This window comes from Asterias amurensis, chromosome 22 (genome assembly GCF_032118995.1).
Source record: "Asterias amurensis chromosome 22, ASM3211899v1".
Taxonomy (NCBI): domain Eukaryota; kingdom Metazoa; phylum Echinodermata; class Asteroidea; order Forcipulatida; family Asteriidae; genus Asterias; species Asterias amurensis.
In genome coordinates, this window is record NC_092669.1 from 4,714,681 (window position 1) to 4,738,741 (window position 24,061).

General features: G+C 40.2%; 1 protein-coding gene across 4 annotated transcripts in view; it reads left to right on the forward strand.

Annotated features, from left to right (window-relative positions):
- LOC139954010 (immunoglobulin superfamily member 10-like) overlaps positions 1 to 19,682 on the forward strand; it is a 72,973-nt gene extending 53,291 nt beyond the window's left edge. For 2 of the 4 annotated variants that reach the window (XM_071953639.1, XM_071953641.1), the window contains 14 exons: positions 405 to 633; positions 1,511 to 1,650; positions 2,180 to 2,318; positions 3,691 to 3,815; positions 5,712 to 5,853; positions 6,434 to 6,597; positions 10,831 to 10,970; positions 11,559 to 11,724; positions 13,065 to 13,352; positions 13,900 to 14,178; positions 14,668 to 14,796; positions 15,468 to 15,612; positions 16,290 to 16,469; positions 16,973 to 19,682. In XM_071953639.1, the coding sequence (XP_071809740.1) occupies positions 405 to 633; positions 1,511 to 1,650; positions 2,180 to 2,318; positions 3,691 to 3,815; positions 5,712 to 5,853; positions 6,434 to 6,597; positions 10,831 to 10,970; positions 11,559 to 11,724; positions 13,065 to 13,352; positions 13,900 to 14,178; positions 14,668 to 14,796; positions 15,468 to 15,612; positions 16,290 to 16,469; positions 16,973 to 17,168 (2,462 nt within the window). In that variant the 3' untranslated portion in view covers positions 17,169 to 19,682. The remainder of the gene's footprint in view (positions 1 to 404; positions 634 to 1,510; positions 1,651 to 2,179; positions 2,319 to 3,690; positions 3,816 to 5,711; positions 5,854 to 6,433; positions 6,598 to 10,830; positions 10,971 to 11,558; positions 11,725 to 13,064; positions 13,353 to 13,899; positions 14,179 to 14,667; positions 14,797 to 15,467; positions 15,613 to 16,289; positions 16,470 to 16,972) is intronic. The other 2 variants (XM_071953640.1, XM_071953642.1) reach the window with 2 other exon arrangements.
- The last annotated feature ends 4,379 nt before the right edge of the window (positions 19,683 to 24,061 follow it).

The following is a 24,061-nucleotide window of genomic DNA, read 5'->3' on the forward strand; positions in this document are numbered from 1 at the left end:
AATATTTTTATTTTATATTATGTTACGAGAAAATCGCATGATATCCCATTCCCATGTTGTTTCTTTTCCTACCGCATTCCATTTTCCTGAGCTTTTTTGTGTGTACACATATCGAAAATCACCCTAACCTATAAATGTTGCCATATTAATCACTGCTTGACCGCGCTTATATAAAACCCGCACTGAACATTCTCCTTCAACCTTTTTGCACTTATCAACTAACAATTTCATGGTTCAAATTTTGAATATTATTTTTGTTCTATTACCAGAGCTAGCTGTATCCCTTAGCTGTATTTAAAAAAGAAACAATTGAATCTTATTTTCTGTTCGAGTTCAATTGCCACATCAGAATAATGTTTTCTCTCATAAACTAAACACATTTTTGCTGCGTTCCTGGTTTGTAGTTATCGACGACGAAGACGACATGATGACAAACGACAAACCGCAGCTGGAGGCGACATCGCGGGCTCCCCTCGCTACTACATTAGTCTCCGCTGCTACGCCACCAGTCATTGACAGGCGCCCTCTAGACTCCATGGTAGCCGAGGGTCAAGGGTCAACTCTAAGATGCCACGCTGAGGGCGCTGTTGAGTACACGTGGTCTCGTGTCGGCGGGTCAATGCCCGAAGCCAAGTAAGCTGATTTTGTCGATTATTTGAAAGAAATACTAAAAAGCAGTGGACACTATTGGTAATTACTCAAAATAATTATTAGCATAAAACCTTACTTGGTAACGAGTAATGGGGAGAGGTTGATAGTATAAAACATTGTAAGAAACGGCTCCCTCTGAAGTGACGTAGTTTTGGAGAAAGAAGTAATTTTCCACGAATTTGATTTCGAGACCTCAAGTTTAGAACTTGAGGTCTCGAAATCAAGCATCTGAAAGCACACAAATTCGTGTGACAAGGGTGTTTTTTCTTTCATTATTATCTCGCAACTTCGATGACCGATTGAGCTCAAATGTTCACAGGTTTTTTACTATATGTATATGTTGAGATACACCAAGTGAGAAGTTTGACAATTACCTATACTGTCTACTGCCTTTAAGTCTTGTACAGCACACGTTTCTACCAAAATGGTTATCAATTCGATTGTACATACATTTTGTTTCAAAAAGATAGGTTATTGAAGTTAAGAATTCGGAGTCTCAACTATGAAGCGCCTTATACAAGGTGATATACGGTGCATTCTGCAACCACTGCCAGGAAACAACGGGGCAAACCCCTTCCCTTAGCGATGAGTGTTACTGAGATATTTAACGTGCATTACAGAACACACGGAACCAGCGGCTTTACGTCCCATTCGAAGGACGAAGGATGAGTGTCTTGCTTAAGGACCAATTTCGACTCTCGAACCCACAGTCTGCTGAACAGAACCGCTCAGCCACGACAATTACAAATCATAAGTTACACGTTATTGGTCACGTGAATATTTTTTTTCAAAAAAGGTCACAATTTAAAGGTTTCATAATTCTAAATAAATTACTCTGGGTTTAACCTTTGACCTACAGGATCGCCAGCGAAATGGTGGTTCTCGATGAAGCCATATTGGTTCTGCACAATCTTACAACACAAGATTCTGGATTGTACAAATGCTCAGCTGAAAACGACCACGGTGTCACTGAGGCTACGGCAAAGATAACCGTCATGGGTAAGCTCACAGAAGTCATCACAACCTGAGGACTATGCCAATATATTCACACAAAGGCATGGTCGTACAGTCAGAGACTTTACTCTGCTGAAATTGCGTGTACAACTGATTTTGGCAGCTCGAAGTTGTCTTACATGGTATACTTGTTGTATCAGGCGTTGCCATGGTGTCTAGCAAGTATCTGATTGGCTTTGCAGCTTCGCTAAAAACCCACCCCACCCAACCCCACCCCAATCCCCGCACCACCAACTTAAGTGTTCTGGGGTGGATTTCACAAAGGTAGTCCTAACTTAGGACTAGTTCTAGGCAATGCTAAGAGATAGGACCAGTCCTAAGTTAGGATGAGTTGCTTGTCCTAACTTAGGACCAGTCCTATCTCTTAGCATTGCCTAGGACCTAGTCCTAAGTTAGGACTACCTTTGTGAAATCCACCCCTGTAAGCAGAGGAACTGTGAAATAATGGTATGATTTTCGGTAGAGGGTATTTAAGTGCATGGTTGAAGCCTCAAGTTGTGTTTTAATTCCACAGCCATTCCACGTATCGTCCATGTGTCCGGTAACGTAACACTTTCGAAGGGAGACCCATTTGAGCTGATATGCAAGGCTGCTGGAACGCCCCAACCTCGAGTCACGTGGGAACGAAAAGATGGAAAGCGTGTGCTAATGAGGTAGGCTTTACTAAGACACAATCAAAATGAAACCCCAAATGTAATAGTATTATTTGAATATTCGTCTAGGAAAATCCACCAAGAACTGTACTTAAAGACGAAAAATTAAATAAATATTGTTTGAAGCCTTGTATGGTGTGGGGAAATAGGAAGAAACTATAAATAAATAATAAACTTTAGAAAGAAACTATAAATAAACAATTAACTTTAGGAAGAAATTATGAATAAGTAATATTCTTGCAGGTACAACCATGTGTAAATCTCTTTTGTGTGAGCGTTGGCTTTGAGAAGAGCCGGTTTGGTCTCGATGTTTCGAACAGTATGCTCTGCTTTTCTTCGGGAAAAACTGAAATTAAATTGTTTTACTTTTAACAAGCAATTTAAAGACCGTGTCCAAATTGGTGTATGTGGCTACGGCTGCGGCTGTTGCTAAGGGTGTTGCCTAGGGCGGCTTTATGAACCAACGCACGGTGACATGTGACTAAGCCGCAGATGCAGCCGTAGCCGCTAGTAAGAAGTGGCGTAAACTACCGCGTAATTTACAATAGACCTTATGCACATGACGTCATTTCAGTAGGGCGCCCTCACCTAGAGGTCAAAAGAAGGTTGTTCATTGGCCAATCCTGTGCGCCGCGCGTACAAATCTGTGCGTTTCGATTGTTTCGTCACCGTTTTACCACTAAGATGGCCGCTGGATGACGTCAATGCATAAGGTCTATATAGAACGCCACCAAGAGTTTGGCAAAAAGCCGCAAATATTCATTCGACACTATTGGTTATTACTCAAAATAATTGTTACCACTAAAAAACTTCATTAGTATACAACATTGTGAGAAACGGCTCCCTCTAGAAGTTACTTCTTTATAAAAAGAATTATATTCTCATTTGAATATTTGAATTGAATTCGAGACCTCAGCTGGGGTCTCAAATTCAAGGCATCTGAAAGTACACAGCTTGTGCGACAAGGTTGTTTTTATTCCATTATTCTCTCGCAACTTCGTTGACCAATAATTGAGTTCAAATGTTCACAGGTTTGATTATGTATACACGTTGGGACACACCAAGTGAGAAACTTGTCTGTGACATTATTACCAAAGGTGTCCAAACTTGTCTGTGGCGTTATTACCAAAGGTGTCCGAGGGTGGATTTCACAAAGAAAAGACCAGTCTTATTTCTAGTTAGGACAAGTTACTCGTCCTAACTTAGGACTAGCCATACGTTTTTCATATCTCCTAGGACTAGTCCTAAGTTAGGACTAGTCCTAACTCTTTGTGAAATCGAACCCAGTGCCTTTAAAAACAAAGGAATAACAAAGCACCTCAAGAGAGAATCTAACTCTAATGACTCTGTTAATGATTTTTGTTTGTTTTAGGCGCAATGGTACAATAGCCGTGCTCGCTGTGGAATCTTCCAGCATCTCAGACACAGGAACGTACATCTGCCGTGCGGCAAACTCACTGGGTTCAAGAACCGAAGCGGTCAGCGTCCGGATACTAGGTGAGGTGCATGTGAATTGCTGACTTAAGAGCATCACATCATTCGTAGCAACATGCCTCTACAGGGTCACATTGCCTTTGGTTATGGATGTTTTTTTCTTTCTATAATATAAATTGTAATTAATATGGTTGGAAAGATGTTTGAAAAGTAGGATGGAGGGGCTTTCATTCTTTGTGGTTTTAAAGCCATTGGACACTTTCGGTAAACAGTATTGTCCAACGGCCAACACTTCGTGTATCACAACTTATATATAAAATAACAAACCTGTGGAAATTTAGGCTCAATCGGTCATCGGAGTCGGGAGAAAATAACGGGAAAACCCACCCTTGTTTACGCACGTTTCGCCATGTCATGACATGTGTTTAAAATATATCCGGTATTCTCGATATCGAGAATTGATAATTGTTTTAATGTTTTCTCAAAAAGTAAAGCATTTCATGGAATAATATTTCAAGAGAAGTCTTTCACCATTACCTTCTGTAAACCCTGTAAGTGATTTGTAAATCTGTGAACGTTTATTTTGTTTTCTGTTCCGAAAGTGTATAATGGCTTCAAAACGATCCACCGTTTTAAAGAAACAAATTTTAGTATTGTGGTAAATCACGAAAAAAAAAACAAATTCTGGCGGGATTTGTGTAAAATGTTTTAATTATTTTACTTTTCAAACTTAATCTTGAAAATTATGAAATTCACAATTTGATAGACGAGATATTGAATTTATTGATTAATGACTTTCGATTATCGATTGATGCTTCTTATTTTTTTTTTTTTTTTGAATAATGAATTTTATTATTGATTGACTAATAATAATTGATTGATTAGTATTTTATTGATACATTCAGATTGTGTTAATTAATAATCATCAACGCAGATGGGAAACTCAAACCGTTTTGATTTTGTTATCAGGTTTGTGAAGGAAACCTCTACCGACAAGGAACACTTCCGGTTGACCCCGGATGTTCACACAGGTCATCCTTTGTAGTCACGATGCTTAATAAAATCATGCTAATTGGTTTATCATTTTGCTAACAGCAGGGTCCGACTTAAGCAGAAAATACTGCTGCGAACATTTCTTTTGTAAAGCAACAAAATGAACGGGGCATCAGTCACAACAAGGTTAACTTTATGGAAGTTGACTGGTGACTTGTTTCTGTTAAGCAAGAAATGTCCGTGCTTAGAAAGTATATTGTGCTTACAGGCTTCATGACACAATAGCCCCATATGGTAGGCAGATGGTACGGGATTGGGTTTTTTTCTTTCTCAATCTCAGCGCCATCTTGGTCATGTTTCCTTAGTGAAACACCAATAGTTAACAAGAAACATAACCACCACGAAAAGTGACCCGACTAGTCTTTACCTTCGGTTAGGCTACATATCTTTTTCAAATCAGTGGCTTCAAATTTAAGGCACAGTCGTGTTTTTGACTATGTACACTACTGAGGTTTTAAAACGAGGGGACGGTTCTATCTAAGCCTGGGGTCGATTTCACAAAGAGTTAGGACTAGTCCTAACTTAGGACTAGTCCTAACTCGAGATAAGACTAGCCCTAACTCTTTGTGAAATCCACCCCTGGACCCAAGCCAAAGTCATGGTTTCAAAAATTGCGATTTGTTTCAACAAAATCCAAGATATCCGTTTACGTTTAAATTTGTGTTATTGTATATAATTTTTATGGCTATTGATTGTATTTTAGCGCCATTAGCACTTTTTATGGATTTGTGCGCTTTATTAGTTTTCATTTTTATTATTATTATTACTATTACTATTATCCGCACAAGAAAGAATGTTGACAACCTCGATCCACAACCTCGATTTTATTGACTTTGGTTAATGTAAGGTTTTGTTATACTGCTGTTGAACTGGTTGTGTTCTGATTGCCCCCCTTCCACAATGTAGTGCCCGTTAGATTATACCTCCCACCAGTGAAAACAACCATGAGCAATATTGGGGAGACGGTCACGTGGTCATGTGCAGCTTCCGGTTTGCCGCAGCCGAGCATCCGGTGGGAGAAAATTGGAGGCGACCTACCAGGGGACAGGTACAACTCTCATCCGAAATGGATTCTCCATCCAAGTTGATCATTCGCCCAATAACGAATCTCGCCTGTCTTAACAAATGTCAATCTTAGAATCTTACCCAATTACGAATCTTAAATGGATCAATGTATGGATTGGCTTCATTAATTGAGGTTATAAACCCTCTAATTCACAATGCTTCATCCATCTTGACACAAGTTTATCATTCGCCCAACTTCGAATCTCGTCTGATTAAAAATACTCGCCCAACTTGTTGTGTTGATTGGCTTCAATAATTTACAAGATATGGATGCTGCTCTATGTGTTTCCATTCTCTTATGGTCCGGATTAGAATCCTGCCTAATTCCGAATATCAACTGTTATCAGATAGCAACAACTTCATGTCACTACCAACTTGAAAAGTAATTTTAGTTTCACATTGAATTATCAACAGTTTTTGTTTTGCACAAACTACTTTCTGTTAATACCAATGCTGTCCGAAGTGAAGTTACGTCATCAGTAACACTTTGAACAAAAACAAGATTGATTTTCAACGTTCAGCTCTAAAAACAATCTGGAACAACTCTCTTGTGTTTTCAACAGAATCAGCCTGGACGGTATGATGGAGACGGGCGTGGACGGATCGAGTGCCGTCAAGTCAAAGTTGACCCTTTCTGACCTCCAACAAAACGACACCTCCCAATACAGATGCATTTCCAAAAGCACTCTTGGAAACGAAAGCAGTATTTTCAGTTTAACAGTAAACGGTATGTCACTGGATGGAGGATAACACGTCATCTATGACGTCATAAAAAAAAATCATCACGATGTTAACATCTCTACCCTGGTGAAGAGGGGTCGTCCACTTTGGAAATTTTCTTTCAAATAACATAAAGCCAACCATCGCTGACTTTTTCTTGCTGTGTGTGTATCATCATGTTTCCATCAGTTTATTTTGCAAAGTCTGCGAATTTTGTTTTTGGCGACCAGCAGTGGATCGTCTTGTTAAAGAGGCCACCATTTTGTTTTTGCTACATCTGGCTTCAAACCGTTACAACGTGCAGTCTCTCCTCACCCCACCGTTCACCCTTGCGTTGATCCTCTCCATGTGCTTTTTAAAAAGCAATCACTGTTAAAATATGAATTTGTACCGCCAAAAAACATAACCATTTAATTTGTCAATTCATTCATTTTATCATTTTGTTCTATGTTTTGCTTTCTTTTTCAACAGTGTGTGCGTCTTCATCATAGCATCCTTTATCACAATCATCATCAATTTATCATTTTTATCTTTCAGCTTACCATTTAATCTTTCTAAACTTCTCCTTTTTATATTTCAACTTATCGTTTTTAGTTTTCAACTTATCGCTTTTATCTTTCAACTTATCGTTTTATCTTTCAACTTATCTATCTTTCAACTTATCATTTTATCTTGCAACGTATCTATTTTTCAACTTATCATTAATTTTATGTTTCAAATTTTCTATCTGTCAACTTATCATTTTATCTTTCAACTTTTCTATCTTTCAAATTATCATTTTATCTTTTAACTTATCTATCTTTCAACTTATCATTAATTTTATCTTTCAACTTCTTTTAATTACCATTATCTTCATGTCAAACATGAGCATCATTCTCTTCAACATACGTATTTCACATTTTCGTTTCTATAATTGCCTTAATTTTTTATTTAACTTCTTCCTTCATATTCATATATGTCATAATTTAATTGTTTTATTTTATTTTTAACCACACCGCTTTCTCCATCATTACATAATTATTGTGTTTTGTTACTTGCCTTTTTCCTGATAACATTTACTGATAAACATAATATTGTTATTGTCCCCTAATATTGCCTTGTCGGTACTAGACTTATGAACAAGTCGTTAATGGTCGACTTGCGGTAGTGCTATGGCGAGATCACTGCTCTCGCGCACGAACTGCTGGTTGCCGACTTCTTGTCCCCGTTTCGGGACCGTAGTCGTGACAGCAGTAGTAGAATACCGCGGGAATCGCGCGGAGAGTCGGAACGCTATCACCGCGACAGACATTTAACGACTTGACCACAAGTCTATGTTGGTACCGATGTAAAAAAATAAAAATAAAATAAAATTAACCCTCCGAGCAGACCCCAGAAAAAAAATTACATGCTTGACCCACTTGGTACTATCAGAAGGCAGATTGTATTACGGGTAAATAACTGTGTTTTGAGAGCACATTCTTCTTCTATCTCATGGTCTGGGCCCAATTTCATGGCTCTGCTAACCGCCGAAGTCTGCGCTTACGAACACGACTCCCCGCTACGTGCAAGCGCAGAATTTCTGCGCTAGCCTTGCAAGCGTAGAATGCCTAGTAACGTGGAGTACGCACGCGCAGAAGCAAAAGTTCCCAGCTAACCCGTGAAATACGCTTGCCGTAAGCACAGAATTCCCTGCTTCCGTAAGCGCCGATTCTGTGCTTACGGTAAGCAGATCCATCTTGAACAGTTGAATAGATGTTCCCTGGACCCACATACTAAAGATTGAAGCATTCTGAAAATTTACACATGTGAAGGTTACATAATAAAAAATAAAAATCAATATCCAATTATTCAGTTTTTATGCACACATTGGGACTTTGTGTGCACATTATAATGGGTCCGAATATAGACTAGTCTGCCATTGAACATTAATCGTCAACCTCTTGAGTTTACCCACCCAAAAATAAATTCAGTATAATTATAAACGAGTGGTATTTAATGGTATTTAAAGAAAGAAAGAATAAAACAATTGTAGTAATAAATTTCGGCTGCTCTGAAGGTTAACGATACCTTTGAGATGCAATTACAATGTTATTTTGTATAATTGCTGCGCATGCCTCCTTGGACTGGACGCTCGCACACTCAGGATCCAGAATGCAGGACGACTTCCCTCATCGCAAACCTGTCGCTATGAGGGCGGTATACACCATTGGTAAATTTACCACGTTCTGATTGGGTACACAGTTTCCTAGTGACGTCACAAGCACTGCGTTGTTAATGTCGTTGGTACTTGTAAACAACTTGTCCGAATGTTACCCACACCCACTGACATTAATTGTGTTTGCAGCGTGTCGCCTACAGTCAACCATCGGTATCACGTTATTCAACACTCCATTGCCTTACACAACAGTGTCACTATAGTGCCCCTTTGCGCTTTACACTTAGCATGGAACAGGCTATGGGAGACTTTCTGGGACGATAGAGGGCAGCAGACTTACCGGGTAAATCCATTGTTCTCAGAATTATGCGCATGTTCAGAACTACCTGAACAATGGAAGTTTACCCGGTAAGTCTGCTGCCACCTAGCGTTGGAAAGTATCCTATTGGGACCAGTGAAGAAACCGTGGTCATGAGGCTGGTTTCAAATGGTCGATCACAGTAGTCAACCAGCCTGGGTTCGAGTAAAAGAAATAGCCAACCTTTAGTTAACGATTATGCACACTCGAACTTGCTCGTGGAGGTACACAAAATTCCACAAGTAACGCCAACGTCTTGTCACTTTGACACACGCCGCCAGCGGCAGAAGTGTTTCTAGTTGATTTCCAAAACATTGAACTTGGGGCCGTGTCTTTTAATAAATTATTACACAAATTGAGACGTATCAATTTAGATTAATAATGATAAACAAACACAAAAAGTTATAACAGCATTGCCGTTAAAAATCAAATCGTTCAAGTTGCTCTTTAAAGACACTGTTCACTATTGGTAATTGTCAAAGACCAGTCTTCTCACTAGGTGTATATCAACATGCATAACACAACAAACCTGTGAAAAATTGAGCTCAATTGGTCGTCGAAGTAAAAAACACCCTTGCCACGTGAAGTTGTGTGCTTTCAGATGCTTGATTTCGAGACCTCAAATTCTAATTCTGAGGTCTCGAAATCAAATTCGTGGACAATTACTTCTTTCCCGAAAACTACGTTACTTCAGAGGGAGCCGTTTTTCACAATGTTTTATACTATCAACCTCTCACTACTACTCGCTACCCAAAAAGGCTTTTTGCTGATAATTATTTTGAGTAATTACCAATAGTGTCGACTGCCTTTAACACGTCTTCCTTGTTGTGACCGCTTTTGTTATTGTATGACTGGAAGTTGTTATTGCTCTTGAAAAAATGATTTCTTTGTGACAACCGGTGCTGTCATTGTTTCCTGTAGTCGTTGTAGTTATTTGTCTGTTGGACAGATTGTTTCACTGTTTTTTAGAATAGTGTCTCTTTAAATGTTTAGACTAGCCGATTTTAACTATGGACAAAATCATCTGCAGTTGTCACTTGTTTAAATCTATATTTGGTGTTGGACAAAGACACCATTGAATTAAGCTGGATTTGAACCAATTACTTTCGGATTAACTTGTCGGCGCTCTTCCAACAAGCTCTATGTATCTTTATATCAAGCTCTATGTTGGCGGTCTCCATATTTTGTCAATATCTTTCACAAACATAGTAATATTAATAAAAGATATTAATTTGTAAAGCGCCTAATGCAAAAAGCCTCTAAGCATATAAAGAGAGTAAAACAATATACAATGAGCTCTAGTCATAATAGACCCTACCCATGAAGATATGTAAATTGCACATAGCGCGTGCGCAGTAACGTTTTGGTTGGCAAAATGAGGGAACATCGCGCTGTTTTGTACACGGCTAATGGGTGCGTGACGCAGACGCGATTGCGCGTCTGCTTAGTGCACAACTCTATGGCGTTTGCCAACCAACAGCGTGAATGTGATTAGCATATTTCATGGGAAGGGTCCATTGTTTGTTGTTCAACTCCAAATCGTTTCAAATTGACCCAATCAGTTTCGCTTGTGGTTTACTACCATCATTAACTTGTCAAATACCTGCATCTTTTGTTAACTGGTGACTATCAAAATCTGTTCCCTTTAAAGTGGGTACATTTTAAGTGTGTTATCCTTTTTATGTAAATCCTTTTTGGGATCGAGGTTGAGATATATATTATGATTTTTTTTATTTGCGTTGCAGTACCACCCCGATGGGAAGAAAAACCGTTCGGTAAAACGGTCAACCAAGGGGACGAGGTGTCATTCGTCTGTAAACCACGTGGAACAGAGCCAATCAGCATCAAGTGGCGTGTTTCGAAAGGGAATACGGATGTCGAGACGGTTAGTTTGGAGCTGGTTGTTTTTTGGTTACTAAAACATTTGTGACGTGTCATATGGCCTAGCGGTTAAGTTTAAACTCTGGAGTTTCTGATTAGCAGAGTGTGGGTTCGAGTCCCAGCTGTGACACCTGTCCTTTAAGTAGGACACTTAACCATGATGCTTCGTCCTTTGTATGGGACGTAAAGCCGTTGGTCTAGTGTGCTATATAACACATAAAAGAAACTCAGTGCACTTAAAGTCACCTGGAAATAGAATTGTTTTCTTTCAAACATAAGAGTATATGCTTACGAACAATAAAACAATTTTTTTAGTAATTGTTTGTCACGATTTATATGTTTAAACAATATATAAAGTTGTTTGGGGGCTGACTCCGCCTACCCCTTTTGTGACGTAAATCAAGGCAGACTTTGCCTGCAATGCGTATAGTAAACACACGTGCAAAGTACATGTACGTCCAAGTCGTGAGTTGGTACATTTCAAAAAGTGTTTTTCTGCATTCAGCAGCAATACACCTGGTACGTACCTCTGGTAGCAATTATTATTACCGCAAACTGAATATCGACTAAACATTGAATGTTTCTTGCACAGAATCGCAGCTTAGATCTGGAGGATTTCCCGCGCTATACCGTCACAGAGGACAAGCAGACGTTCAGCATTGCCAACGTACAGCCGGAGGACGAAGAGCTCACCTACCATTGTGACGTATCGAACGAAGCGGGCGCTATCACGGCAAGCGCTCAACTAGAAGTTGTTGGTAAGTTTAGGATTTTAATTATGTCACAGTTATATGTTTTTTAGCAAAACCTGATGTTGACAAAGTTTTGAAATAGTAAACAGCACAATTACTTTGAATAACTTTGAGTTTCTCAAGAACATCCCTTTTATGTCCGTCATAAAGGAATAAATTAAACTGTAATGGCTTCCCTCCATCAAGGAGTACAACTTCACTTCTGAGCATGTTTGACTGAAAGCGCTTTTTGTGACTAACCGGTCACACCTGTTCACACTGACCAGAAATCAGGGTCCCTGGGAATGTTACGCACTTTTTGATCAAGCGTTTTTTTCTTTTTTCTTTTTCTAACTGGCGTAATTTTTACTCATTTTGGAATTTAACACAGACCCCGGGTCATACTCACCAAAAAATGGGTCAGACCTCAAGGGGCACAGATAAAAAAAAGAGTCTCACTCGGGAGCTTTTAAGAGTTGAAACTTTTAATGCACATTCAACAAGTATCACAATGAGGAAAAATAAACTAGATTTTATGTTAATTTTAAAGACATTGGACACTATTGGTAAAAGTCTACGATCAATCTATTCACTTAGTGTATCTAAACATATTTATGCATAAAATAACAAACCTGTGAAAAATTGAGCTCAGCTGGTGGTCGAAGTTGCGAGATAATAAAAGAAAAAAGACACTTGTCACACAAAGTTGTGTGCTTTCAGATGCTTGATTTCGGGACCTCAAAATTTTAAATAATTTATGGGGTCTCGAAATCAAGTTCGTGGAAAATTACTTCTGTTCGAAAACTACGTTACTTCAGAGGGAGTCATTTCTCACAATGTTTTAGACTATCAACCTCTCCCCATTACTTGTTACCAAGTAAGGTTTTGTGCCAATTAATATTTTGAGTAACTACCAATAGTTTCCACTGCCTTTAAAGCCATTAAACACTTACGGAACAGAAACAAAAGTAAAAGTTCACAGATTTACAAATAACTTACAGGGTTTACAGAAGGTAATGGTGAAAGACTTCTCTTGAAATATTATTCCATGAAATGCTTTACTTTTTGAGAAAACATTGAAACAATTATTATTAATTCTCGACAACGAGAATTACGGATTATAGTATAAAACACATGTCATGACACGGCGAAAAGTGCAGAAACAAAGGTGGGTTTTCCCGTTATTTTCTCCCGACTCCGATGACCGATTAAGTCTAAATTTTCACAGGTTTGTTATTTTATTTATAAGTTGTGACACACGAAGTGTGGGCCTTTGGACAATACTGTTTACCGAAAGTGTCCACTGCTTTTAAAGCTATTAATAATCATACCAGGTGATCAATGATTCCAATGCGATTTTTACACAGAACTCTGGCAGTTGCCGGCTATTTCGACGCCCCTTCCAAACATGACGGCGTTCGTCGGCGAGGATGTGCGCATGTCCTGTGAAACCTCGGGAGATCCCGAGCCACAGGTCACGTGGTTCCTCGAGGAAATAGCCATCGAGACGCTGATGGACGAGCGCTTCGAGGTCAGCGAGAACGGGAATGAACTTCTCGTGAAGAACGTGAATCTACGAGACGCCGGGAGCTACCGCTGTGTGGCGGCAAATGTGAACGGACTTAAGAGTGCACAGGGGCGTCTGCGTGTTGTAGGTATGTTTCTAACCTGGGGCACTTTGGAACGGAATCCCTCCTCTGTTCAAAAGTCTGCCAAAAACGCATTCTATTTTATACTTTTACGCTGATTAACTTCTCCCATTTCAAATTTCTACCCCTTAACATTTCTAGCTTTGAAAGTACATCAAAGTACATCTCAATATTATTACAAATTCTCTCTGGGTCTAAACCGTTAACGCATGATACATTGCAGGCTATTAATAAATCCCTCCTTTGTTCAAAAGTCCGCCAACAGAGAGTTTGAATTATGTCATCACCATAGAATTAACATAACCAAAATCATAAGCGAAAATGATGCCATCTCTTATTTGAAGTATAAGGCCCTTTTCGAAACCACAGCCTCGGCTTTGGATTCGGCTCCAGGCTCCGTCCTCTCGTCTGAAGCACTGAGTGTGTATACGCACAGCACGCGCAACTGTCACGCGCAACTGCAAAGGCAAAGCTAGCCTGAAGCCGAATCCAAAGCCGAAGCCGTCGTTTCGAAAAGGGCCCTTATAGAGTATTCCTACTTGATCGTCCCCAGAGCCTAATCTGAAGCTGACCACCGGTCTCTCCAATTCCACCGTCGAAGACAACCAGCCTCTCAACCTCGTCTGTGCAGCCTCGGGTGATCCAACCCCCGAGGTCACGTGGTTCTTCAACGACAAGCCAATCAACGTCACGGCCCAGCCCTCCTACGTCATCGATGGAGGCAATCTGATGGTGGATGCGATGACGTCACGACAGGAGGGAAAATATGGCTGCCTGTTCAGCAACGACTTCTATGTGGTTTCCTCCATTGCTATGGTCAACATCACCAAGAGTAAGTTCATACACTGATCTCTCAAGCCATTAAAAGAAAAGTTCTAGCCACACGAGTGAGTACTACGACGTGGGGTGTCGTGGCTGATGAGCGGATAAGAGCTAGCACCAAACTCAAGCTCTGGACAGAGCTGCCTGAGTGTGGGTTCGAGTCCCGGTCGTGACACTGTGTCCCTGAACAAGACACTTAACTACAATTGCTTCTCTCCATCTGGATGGTAAATGGGTACCTGTAAGGACAAAGATGGTTCTTGTGATTGATTTAGCTTATAGTGTTAAAGACATGTTGCACAAGCTGTATACTCGCCAGAGACCTGGTTTGGGTTATAATACTGGAATCAGTTTGTGACTGGTTACTGTTGCTCCACCAAGCCACACAATAATTTATTGTGAAACAAGCGGCACAAATTTAGATTCCAATATGAGACATCGGTGACCATTCAGGTTTCTTATGGTTTCCATTGCTCTCACATTATTTTCATGCTTTTAGAAGTAATGACTACCCAAGCTCCCGCAGAACCTAGAGTAGGATTCAACATAACTACATCACCAAATGACGTCATAGTTGGGCCCTCCAGCGCGCCTGACACCGATGGAACAGCGTGCAAACCATGCCAAGGTAAAATAAGTTGGACAGCACGTAGACTTGATTCAAGTCCCGTTCTCTTCGAGGTCTCTAAAGCATACCCGCCGCCGTCAACATAGCTTTTGTGGTCCCGAGTGCGGACAGGTTGGGGAATGCAGAACATCACAAAACAATAGTTTTCTGAGATTGGTACGGGATTGGGACTTGAGTCAAGTCTAGACAGCACGCGAAGCTGCGTGTCATTCCATCCATTCATTATAGCCGTTCTTTTTAGAACTGAGAAGTCTCCTGGATTCTAAAAATGTACTCCGCGGTAGTATATTAAACGCAGGACAGTGCTCTAAAGAACCAAATCCAGTAGACACACACACACGGTGTTACCGCACACCAAGTATTTGAAATCAACTGTTTGAAACCAAAGGTTCTTTGCAGAATCACCCTTCCTAACTCATTTAGAGATTGTCATTAATTGGTGTTACCGCAAACCTTACTAGGCCTATATTAATTATAGGGTGCGTTCGTTTAGCTTGCCTGGGTCGACCCCGGTGTGTGGCGGTTTTTTCGACCAGGACGAACGTGGGTAAGTATCTGCACACGTTCGTCCTGGGAAAACAAACCGTCACACACCGGGGTCGACTCAGGGAAGCTAAACGAACGCACCCATAAATTGATAAATCCCATATACAATTGTGAACTCCCTACAGAAACTCAGATTGTACCATCTTGCTCCGACGGGCAGAAAGCGGAGATAAAACCACGTCGCTATGACATCACAGACGCTGGCTTGAAGGGCTACTTCCGGGGATGGGTGGACGTCACTGGACAGGGCGCCGCCAACGATTACTGCCGGTGAGTTATCATCAGCTTGAAATGGTTAATGGCTTGACGTTTCGACCCTAGCAGAGTCTTTCTCGAAGGCTATTATGCCAACACAACAAACATGTTTATATGATACTATCTTGAAAGCAGTAGCCAGGGGATCGCTCTAAGGGGGTGCATTTATCAAGTAATTATGTTGGCATAAAGAGCACCGAATTCAAACTCTGGTGTTTCTGTTCAGCAGAGTGTTGGATTGAGTCCCAGTCATGACACTTGTGTCCCTGAGCAAGACACTCATTAGGCCGAGTTAAAAAAGAAACATGTTTAGCGTCCGGGTTTCTCAAAAAAAGGAAGGAGAAGAGGCTTTTTATTTTTTATTTTTTATTTGAAGATGGCCGCCATTCTTTTTAAAATGTAAAATATCCATTGTTTTTTCCACTGCTCAAACACGCAATACATAATGAAACATTTTGGTCAAGACATTCAGATTGTTTTAGCTGAGATCGTTTAAAATAACCCTTTTCATTCAAAAAAAGATTTTAAAAATTGTGAGATTGAATTAATTTAGTAGTGGCGCACTCTCCAGGAAACTGAAATGAGATTACCAGGGGTAATGTTGGAAGCGCCTTGAGATGACCTTCGGGTGTAAAAAGAGATTATAAAAAATAAAATAAAAATTATCATTATTATTGTATTTTGGTGGGCAGGATTGTCATGACGGCAACCCGTGGTTTAGTGGACACCACCATGCAGTTGGCATGTGCACTAGCGGGTACCAGCGGACACAGCGAATACAACTACGTATCCGGGGAGACGTTCACCGTTGGGCAGATGGACACGTGGTACATGAAAGACGAAGATGGCGATGGGAAAGATGACTATTGCAGGTCAGTGCGCAGGTCAAATTGGTATAAAGTTTTAACAGGTCACAAGCCACAATTCCCATCGTTACGGACTTGTGTCCTTTAGCAAGACACTTATCCATGATTGCTCCGTAAAAGTTGGGGAGGTAGTGCTTTCTGCTCTACCAGCCAGGCTTTGGATTGACGATACCCAAGCCTACATTCGTATATGGACTTTAATAAAAGGGGGTAACCATGTTTCAGCTCTAGAAGTAGGTGGCAACGGCCCCTGGGAAAAAAATAGTTGATTGTAGTCCACACCTTGAAGTGTCATTCAGGCCTTGTGAGTAGGTATACACATTCAAACCGGGGACCTATAACAAAAGAGGACGGTTCGAAAAAGGTCCACAGTTGGAAAACGTATACAAAACCAATGGGAGTACAAACAAAAGAGGGACACACGAGAGGTCCACGGTTGTAGGCGTATACAAGCTTGCGTGTGTCTGGTATCTTGCATAAAAAAATATATTATATTTCTGTGTCAACAGATGCGTGAGTGACGGGGGACCGGACGGGCAGTTTGTGTACTGCACCAAGGCAGACATTGGTGGGTTTCACGGTGCGCCGGGCGTAGGAGAGTCACAGTTCTCATTCAAGGCACCGGGCGACCGCCGGCTTCTTCGGAAGTGCCGCAAACGGAAGGTCGATCCGTTCTTCGGAGTGGCAAGCCTTGCCGATAACTGAGTAATATATTCTGCCTAGTCAGAAGAGTGGACTTGAAAGCTGCGTTTTTTTTCGGAATAAAATTTGTGACGAGGAAAACAATTATAGACTGACTGACGGTTTTGTCCTCAACTTTGATAGCAGTCATGGAAAGGATGACTTTGTTTCTTGGTTTGGAAATAAGTGCTACCATTACACTGGAGTCTGTGATACTGTATGTTAAGTTGTGTTTTAAAGTTTACAGGACACATTATCGTTCGTCAGTGGAAACTTTGTCATACAAGTAATACCTCGGAGCAGCCGAAATTGACTATACTAAGTATTTATATTTAATTCTTATCGATTAGCTTTACATTCATCATTATGTTTTCTTGTGGTTTTAATTTTAAGTAAATAGTAATATTAATTAACAGTTTACCATTAACGGTCGGATAGATTTAAACGAAATGGTTAGACTTCTGCTGACCTCGATTTACCGTATTTTGTCTCTAGCGCCCTCTGTTGTTAATACTTATGCTAGTTCTACGAACCTTTTTTTTTTTTTGGGGGGGGGGGGTGGGTAGCTGAAAGCTAATCTGTGATGAGATCTGTGAGGCCCTTTTATTTTTCCCTGCTGTCCCATCAAAATAAATAGTCAAATCGATGCTGGTGTAACATAATATTGTCTGAACCCATGTTGATATAATTTGAATCGATATTCAATAAAGCTATCCGACGAATGGAACGCGACGAAAATTGCATTAGCTTGGTTCAAACAAAAACAATTTACAGTCTTAAAAAAGAAAAATTGTGATTGTACAACAAAATGAATATTAGCCCATTTTAATCACTGTTTGTTTTTAAAGATATAATCATAGTTATTGCATTAATTCTTACTGAATATTTATAATTATTATAATGTTTAATAAACCTATTAAATTTTGTGGTACTTAGCTGTTTCTTAGTTTTAAATTGAATAAAGAAATGGGATATTTAAAGTTTGAGAACATTTTACAAAGAAAGTCCGAGGAGATATGTTGGTTTGCAAAGTACTTGTCTATACATTTTGCTTTTACATGCCTTGTCATTAACTATTAAATTTGCAAACAGTTAAAGGCAGTGGACACTATTGGTAATTGTCAAAGACTAGTCTTCACAGTTGGTGTATCTCAACGTATCCATAAAATAACAAACCTGTGAAAATTTGAGCTCAATCGGTCATCGAACTTGCGAGATAATAATGAAAGAAAAAACACCCTTGTCACACGACGTTGTGTGCGTTTGGATGGTTGATTTCGAGACCTCAAGTTCTAAACCTGAGGTCTCGAAATCAAATTCATGGAAAATTACTTCTTTCTCGAAAACTATGGCACTTCAGAGGGAGCCGTTTCTCACAATGTTTTATACCATCAACATCTCCCCATTACTCGTCACCAAGAAAGTTTTATGCTAATAAATATTTTGAGTAATAACCAATAGTGTCCACTGCCTTTAAAAGGGATATTGTGGGTAAAAACAAAGGTTCTAACAATGAAGGACTACTTGCAACGTAGTTACAGATGGAGTATCGTTGATCTGGCGTGTGTGTAAAACGGGCAAACTTGAGTCACAATACATGTACACGACGGTGGATTAATTGTAAATTTGACGTTTTTAAGGTAAAACCGGCTAAACATGGACCGAACAAAAATTGGTTCAAGAAGACAGACAATGATTGCTTAACGAAAAGATACTTTGTTTTCCGACAAAAAAACATGTGTGTGTGAAGGTTGCCTTCAAAGAAGTGCCGTTGAGACTGATTACGATTTTAAAATCAGAGAATAGTTTATACTTGCACTCTATAAAAACTCCCTGTTCAAAATTGACCCGGGTCAAAATTTACCCGGATCAAGGTCCCGTGGAGATTGACCGATTTATGGGTCTGGACGAACCAGAAACCGGGTCAGAATGACCTGAAAATGGGTCAAATTGACGCTGATTCTGTATCAAAATCGTACTACTGACCCGTGTTGGGTCAGGCCCCACGAATCCGGGTCTACATGCGCCTTGACCCATTTCTTTGTCGGGACGAACTGGAATCTGGGTCAGAAGGACTCCGAAATGGGTCAAATTAACGTTGGATTTCCGGGTCAAAATCGTACCATTGACCAGTGTACGGGTAATCCTGACCCGGGTCAGGCCCCACGGGACTCGTAATCCGGGTAAATTCTGACCCGGGAGTTTTGATATTGTGGATATTGGCATTTTACGGGTAAAGTGTGGTTTCACAGTGGTTTCTCTGGTACTAAACTTGAACAAGCTGTTGAAAAAAACTACAAAAAAAAACAACACTGCGAATATTTTTACACGAAACGGATTCACACTTTTAACGTGGCCAAAACACAATAATTCAAACAATCTATTTTTTATCAAGATTGATCATAACTTATTTTTGCTATAAATATGTTGATATGATGTGGATTGGAAATTTTGTGAAGAAGGGTAGCTGGCAAAGCAAATGTACATACAATTCAATTACAACAATAAACGTGTGACGTCACACGCATCATTGCTGAATTGTGTTTAGTCGTGCGGTCTCTTTATTGCATGGTTTCATTATTAAGTCGAAATTTGTTGCTATTTATGACCCAATGGGAGCCTTCGGAATGCTAGGTGGCAGCAGACTTATTAGGTTTACTGACCATAGACCTTATCGCAAATACCAATGCGCAAGCGCAGACTGTTGAATGAGGTGCATTGTGGGATATATATGAATCAAATTTGTAATCAGCTAGACCACAATGCACCTAATTCCAAGCTTTACGCGCGCGCCCCAGTATTTGCGAAAAGGTCTATTGTCTGCGTAGCTCTGAGCATGCGCACATTACACAGAACAATGGATTCACCTGGCAAATCTACTTCCACCTAGTGTCCCAAAACGTCTCCCATTATCTTGGCAAAAATAAGTGTTACTATAGCACCATAAGCATACACTTGTATTCCCCCGGTGTTTATGTGACATTGACCCATAATTCACCTGGTGGTATCCTGGTTTTGGCGCCCCCCCCCCCCCCCCCCCACGAAAGACGTCAATCGGTTTGATTAGTGTTGGAGGGGGACAACACACGCAGTCTTGTCTTCTTTTTTTTTCATTGTTTATGAAGTATTTATAAATGTACACACCATTTTAGACAAAGTGATTGCTCTCCAAGACAGAATGGGCTTGGCTTGGAGCGGGAGAGGGGCGCAATGAAAATAGCAGGTTCAATGAAAACAACAGTTTTTTTACTGGCCCGAAGCACCACCCCGCCCCCACCCCACCTTGTACCGCCTATAATGCTTGCCCAAATCTGTTACTGGCCTCGTCATAAACCTTCAAGGATCAAGGGCTACAAACTAGTTTTAATTTGCCAGAGATGCCCCATACATAAAACATTGATAGTACCCCCTGAACCCCCATGCTTTACTTTGATTGCAGCATTGATTGCTAACTTTGACAGGCCGCAATGGTAATGTATCTCCGTATTTAGGCTGCACTTTTAACTAGCTAAAAGTTTAGTTTTGGACGTGAAAGTCTGAAACCTTGTTGTACATTGTGTTTGAATATACCCAACCCCACTCATAGTTGCGATAATCACAACCATCCACCAGCCTCTACATGTTCATAGGCGAGGTAGAAAAAAGACAAGGCCATTGGGAGACTTTTGTGACGCTTGGTGGCAGCAGACTTACCAGGTAAAATCACAGACATAAAGGTTGTTTATGTCTGTGGGTAATTATCTTCACACGTTTGTCCTGGGGAAAAAAACACGCAACACACCGGGGTCGACTCAGGGGAGCTTAACGAACGCACCCAATGGAAGTTTACCTGGTAAGTGTGCTGCCACCTAGCGTTCCAAAGTCTCCCTTTGATTTAATACGGTGTAAGACTTCAAAACAATTCACACAAATACTTTGCAAAGTTACCACGTATTTTTTATTTTACTTCAACACTATTTTGCATCAGTTTAAAACAACATTCATTTACAAAACAATACTAGTACAAATTCAAGACATGTTTCTAGCATAACCGGTTGTCTTGAAGCCTACAGTAGACAAAATGCATGTTTACAACAAGAACCGTCTTTGATTTCCTTATCACTAGGTAGGTTGAATGGTGGATGTGCTAAGGTTAGTCAATAATTGAATAATATGCATGACGTCATTTCAGAAGGGCGCCCTCACCTTGAGGTATACTAAGAAGCCAGATCAATGGTTCGCTCGGCCCCAGCGGCCAGTCTATCCAGGACCTGTGGGATGGGCTAATCGCTTGAACAGATTCTTGTTTAGGAAGTACATCACGTATGCAGTGTATAGAAATATGGTGCAGTGTGAGTGTGATGCATGATGGGCCTGCGCATTATTAAACCAATGAGCGTTGCATGATGCGTTTGCCCATCCCAGCGCCGTTGGTTAAAGCAAGGCGCTGGGGACGAGCGAAGCTCAATGGCTGAGCAGTCTTGCGCGTGCGTACAATGTGTCAATTTCACTACATGCATTTTACATCTGAAGATGACGTCATATCTAAAGGTCCATAAACATAGTGAGTGCAGTTAACGGGGTTAGGACAAATGAATTATTAATATTGTGTTAGAATTAATGAGTTAGGATTTATCAGTTAGGTTCAATGCGTTAGGATTATGAGTTAGGACTGGTGTTAAGATGAAGGTGATGCGAGTGTGGTAAGGGTTCGCTTGGGATTCTACTCCAGAATCCTGTAAAACATGCATTTTGTCTTTGTTTTACTTTAGAACATCTCACACATGTTTCAATTTACTTATTTTAGCAAAGCTGAGGTGGATTTCACAAAGAGTTAAAGACACTGGACACTATTGGTAATTGCCAAAGACCTGTCTTCTCACTTGATGTATCGCAACTATGCATTATAATAACAAACCTGTGAAAATTTGAACTCAATTGGTCATCGAAGTTGCAAAATAATAATGAAAGGAAAAAAAAACCTTGTCACACTAAGTTCGTGCTCTTCAGATGCTTGATTTCGAGACCTCAAATTCTAAATCTGAGGTCTCGAATCAAATTCGTGGAAAATTGCTTCTTTCTCGAAAACTACGTTACTTCAGAGGGAGCCGTTTCTCACAATGTTTTTTACTATCAACATCTCTCCTTTGTTTCTTTATTCTCGCAACTTCGACGACCGATTGAGCTCAATTTTTTACAGGTTTGTTATTTTATGCATATTGTGAGATACATCAAGTCAGAAGACTAACTACCAATAGTGTCCAGTGTCTTTAAAAAGGTATTCTTAACTACACTGAATCAATCAAAATCCAAGGGGAAAATGTGATGAATTTGATTTTCCTTCATAGTCCAGCAATATTTGGCATCAGACCAGGTGAACCGATTGTATGCAGTGAACTGATGTGAACGCCAGGTTGCAAAAGTGGTTTTGGATTTTGATGGATTCAAGGAACTGATAAAAACCTATTGTACACTGCAGAAACACAGGTGTTAAAATTTACACAATGTGCGCTGTGTATTATAAATATAGAATTGAGAACCAAGTATAGGCTTCGGGTGTTTAAATAATACAAACTTCCGCCAAATAAGTTATTTGGTGTTAGTTCAACACCTCAGATGTTCATTTTGATTCACTCTTCGTTTTGTATAATTATTATGTGACAACACCCATGGTGCCAATGTTAACACCCCAGTTTTTGCAGTGTATGTAGTACATGGTAAAATGTGGGCGTTTTCCAAACCCCGTCTTGGGCTCAGGCTCTGGCTTGACATTAGCTCTGTTTCACATTTTGAAGCAGCGTGCTTCGAACACCAAACATAGCCGAGGTTTGGAAAAGGCCCTGAGATAGTCTTCTCCTCGAGTGACATCATGCAGGCAGTTGGGCGCCAGCATGGTCCAGCTGAGGTCATTTGAAAGATATTCATCTGGCTGGATTTGACGTAGCCCTCTTACAGCTGGTTGCACACTCAAAAACCGTTGGTTTGGCCCTTTTTCTTTTTTTTTTTTTTTTACTGTGGGAGCAAATAGATTATTATCAATTACAAAAAAGTAAATTTCTAACTTTTTTAGTATCTTAAGGATCACTTTTGTAGCGTAATATTAGTGAGAGAGAATGCTGTCTCCATCTACGACCATGTAGGCCTAGAATTGAACAGCCACACGACACCATCTGACATTTTCTTACATCAGTGATTGTTTTATTCTTGGTTTTTGTTTTCTTCTGTCAAAAATATTTCTCCCGCCCACCATTTTTTGGCGAAATTGACAACCTGGACACTTTCAAAGCTTTGCTTAAGATATTTAAAGGCAATTGACAGTGTTGGTAATACTCAAAATAATTATCGGCATAAAACCTTACTTGGTAAGTAATGGGGAGAGATTGATAGTATAAAACATTGTGAGAAACGACTCCCTCTGAAGTGACGTCGTTTTCGAGAAAGAAGTAATTTTCCACGAACTTGATTTCGAGACCTCAGAATTATAATTTGAGGTCTCGAAATCAAGCATCAGAAAGCACGCAACTAACCAGGGTTGGATTTCACAAAGAGTTTAGGCTAGTCTTTCTTGAGTTAGGACGAGTTACTCGTCCTAACTACAAGACTAGCCTCAAGTTTTTGAGATCACCTAGGACTAGTCCCAAGTTTTGTGAAATCTGTCCCCTGGTAACTCTCTTAAAGTAAATGAGTGTATACTTCACTCTCTTGTCCGAGTGGTATAAGTTTCGCTCTTTTGAGAGATAAAAGTACCCGTCTTTCACTCTAAAAAAGAGTTGTCTGCCATACGACTCTTTGCAAGAGTGGTATGGCAGACAAAACGAGTGGTTTTTCACCCTTTTACATTAAGAGAGTATACTTAACCTCATACCAAACTAGTTACTTAACCTTTGCAGCTAAAACCTGACCCCATTGACCTCGCTGACTTCGGGCCGAAATTCAAA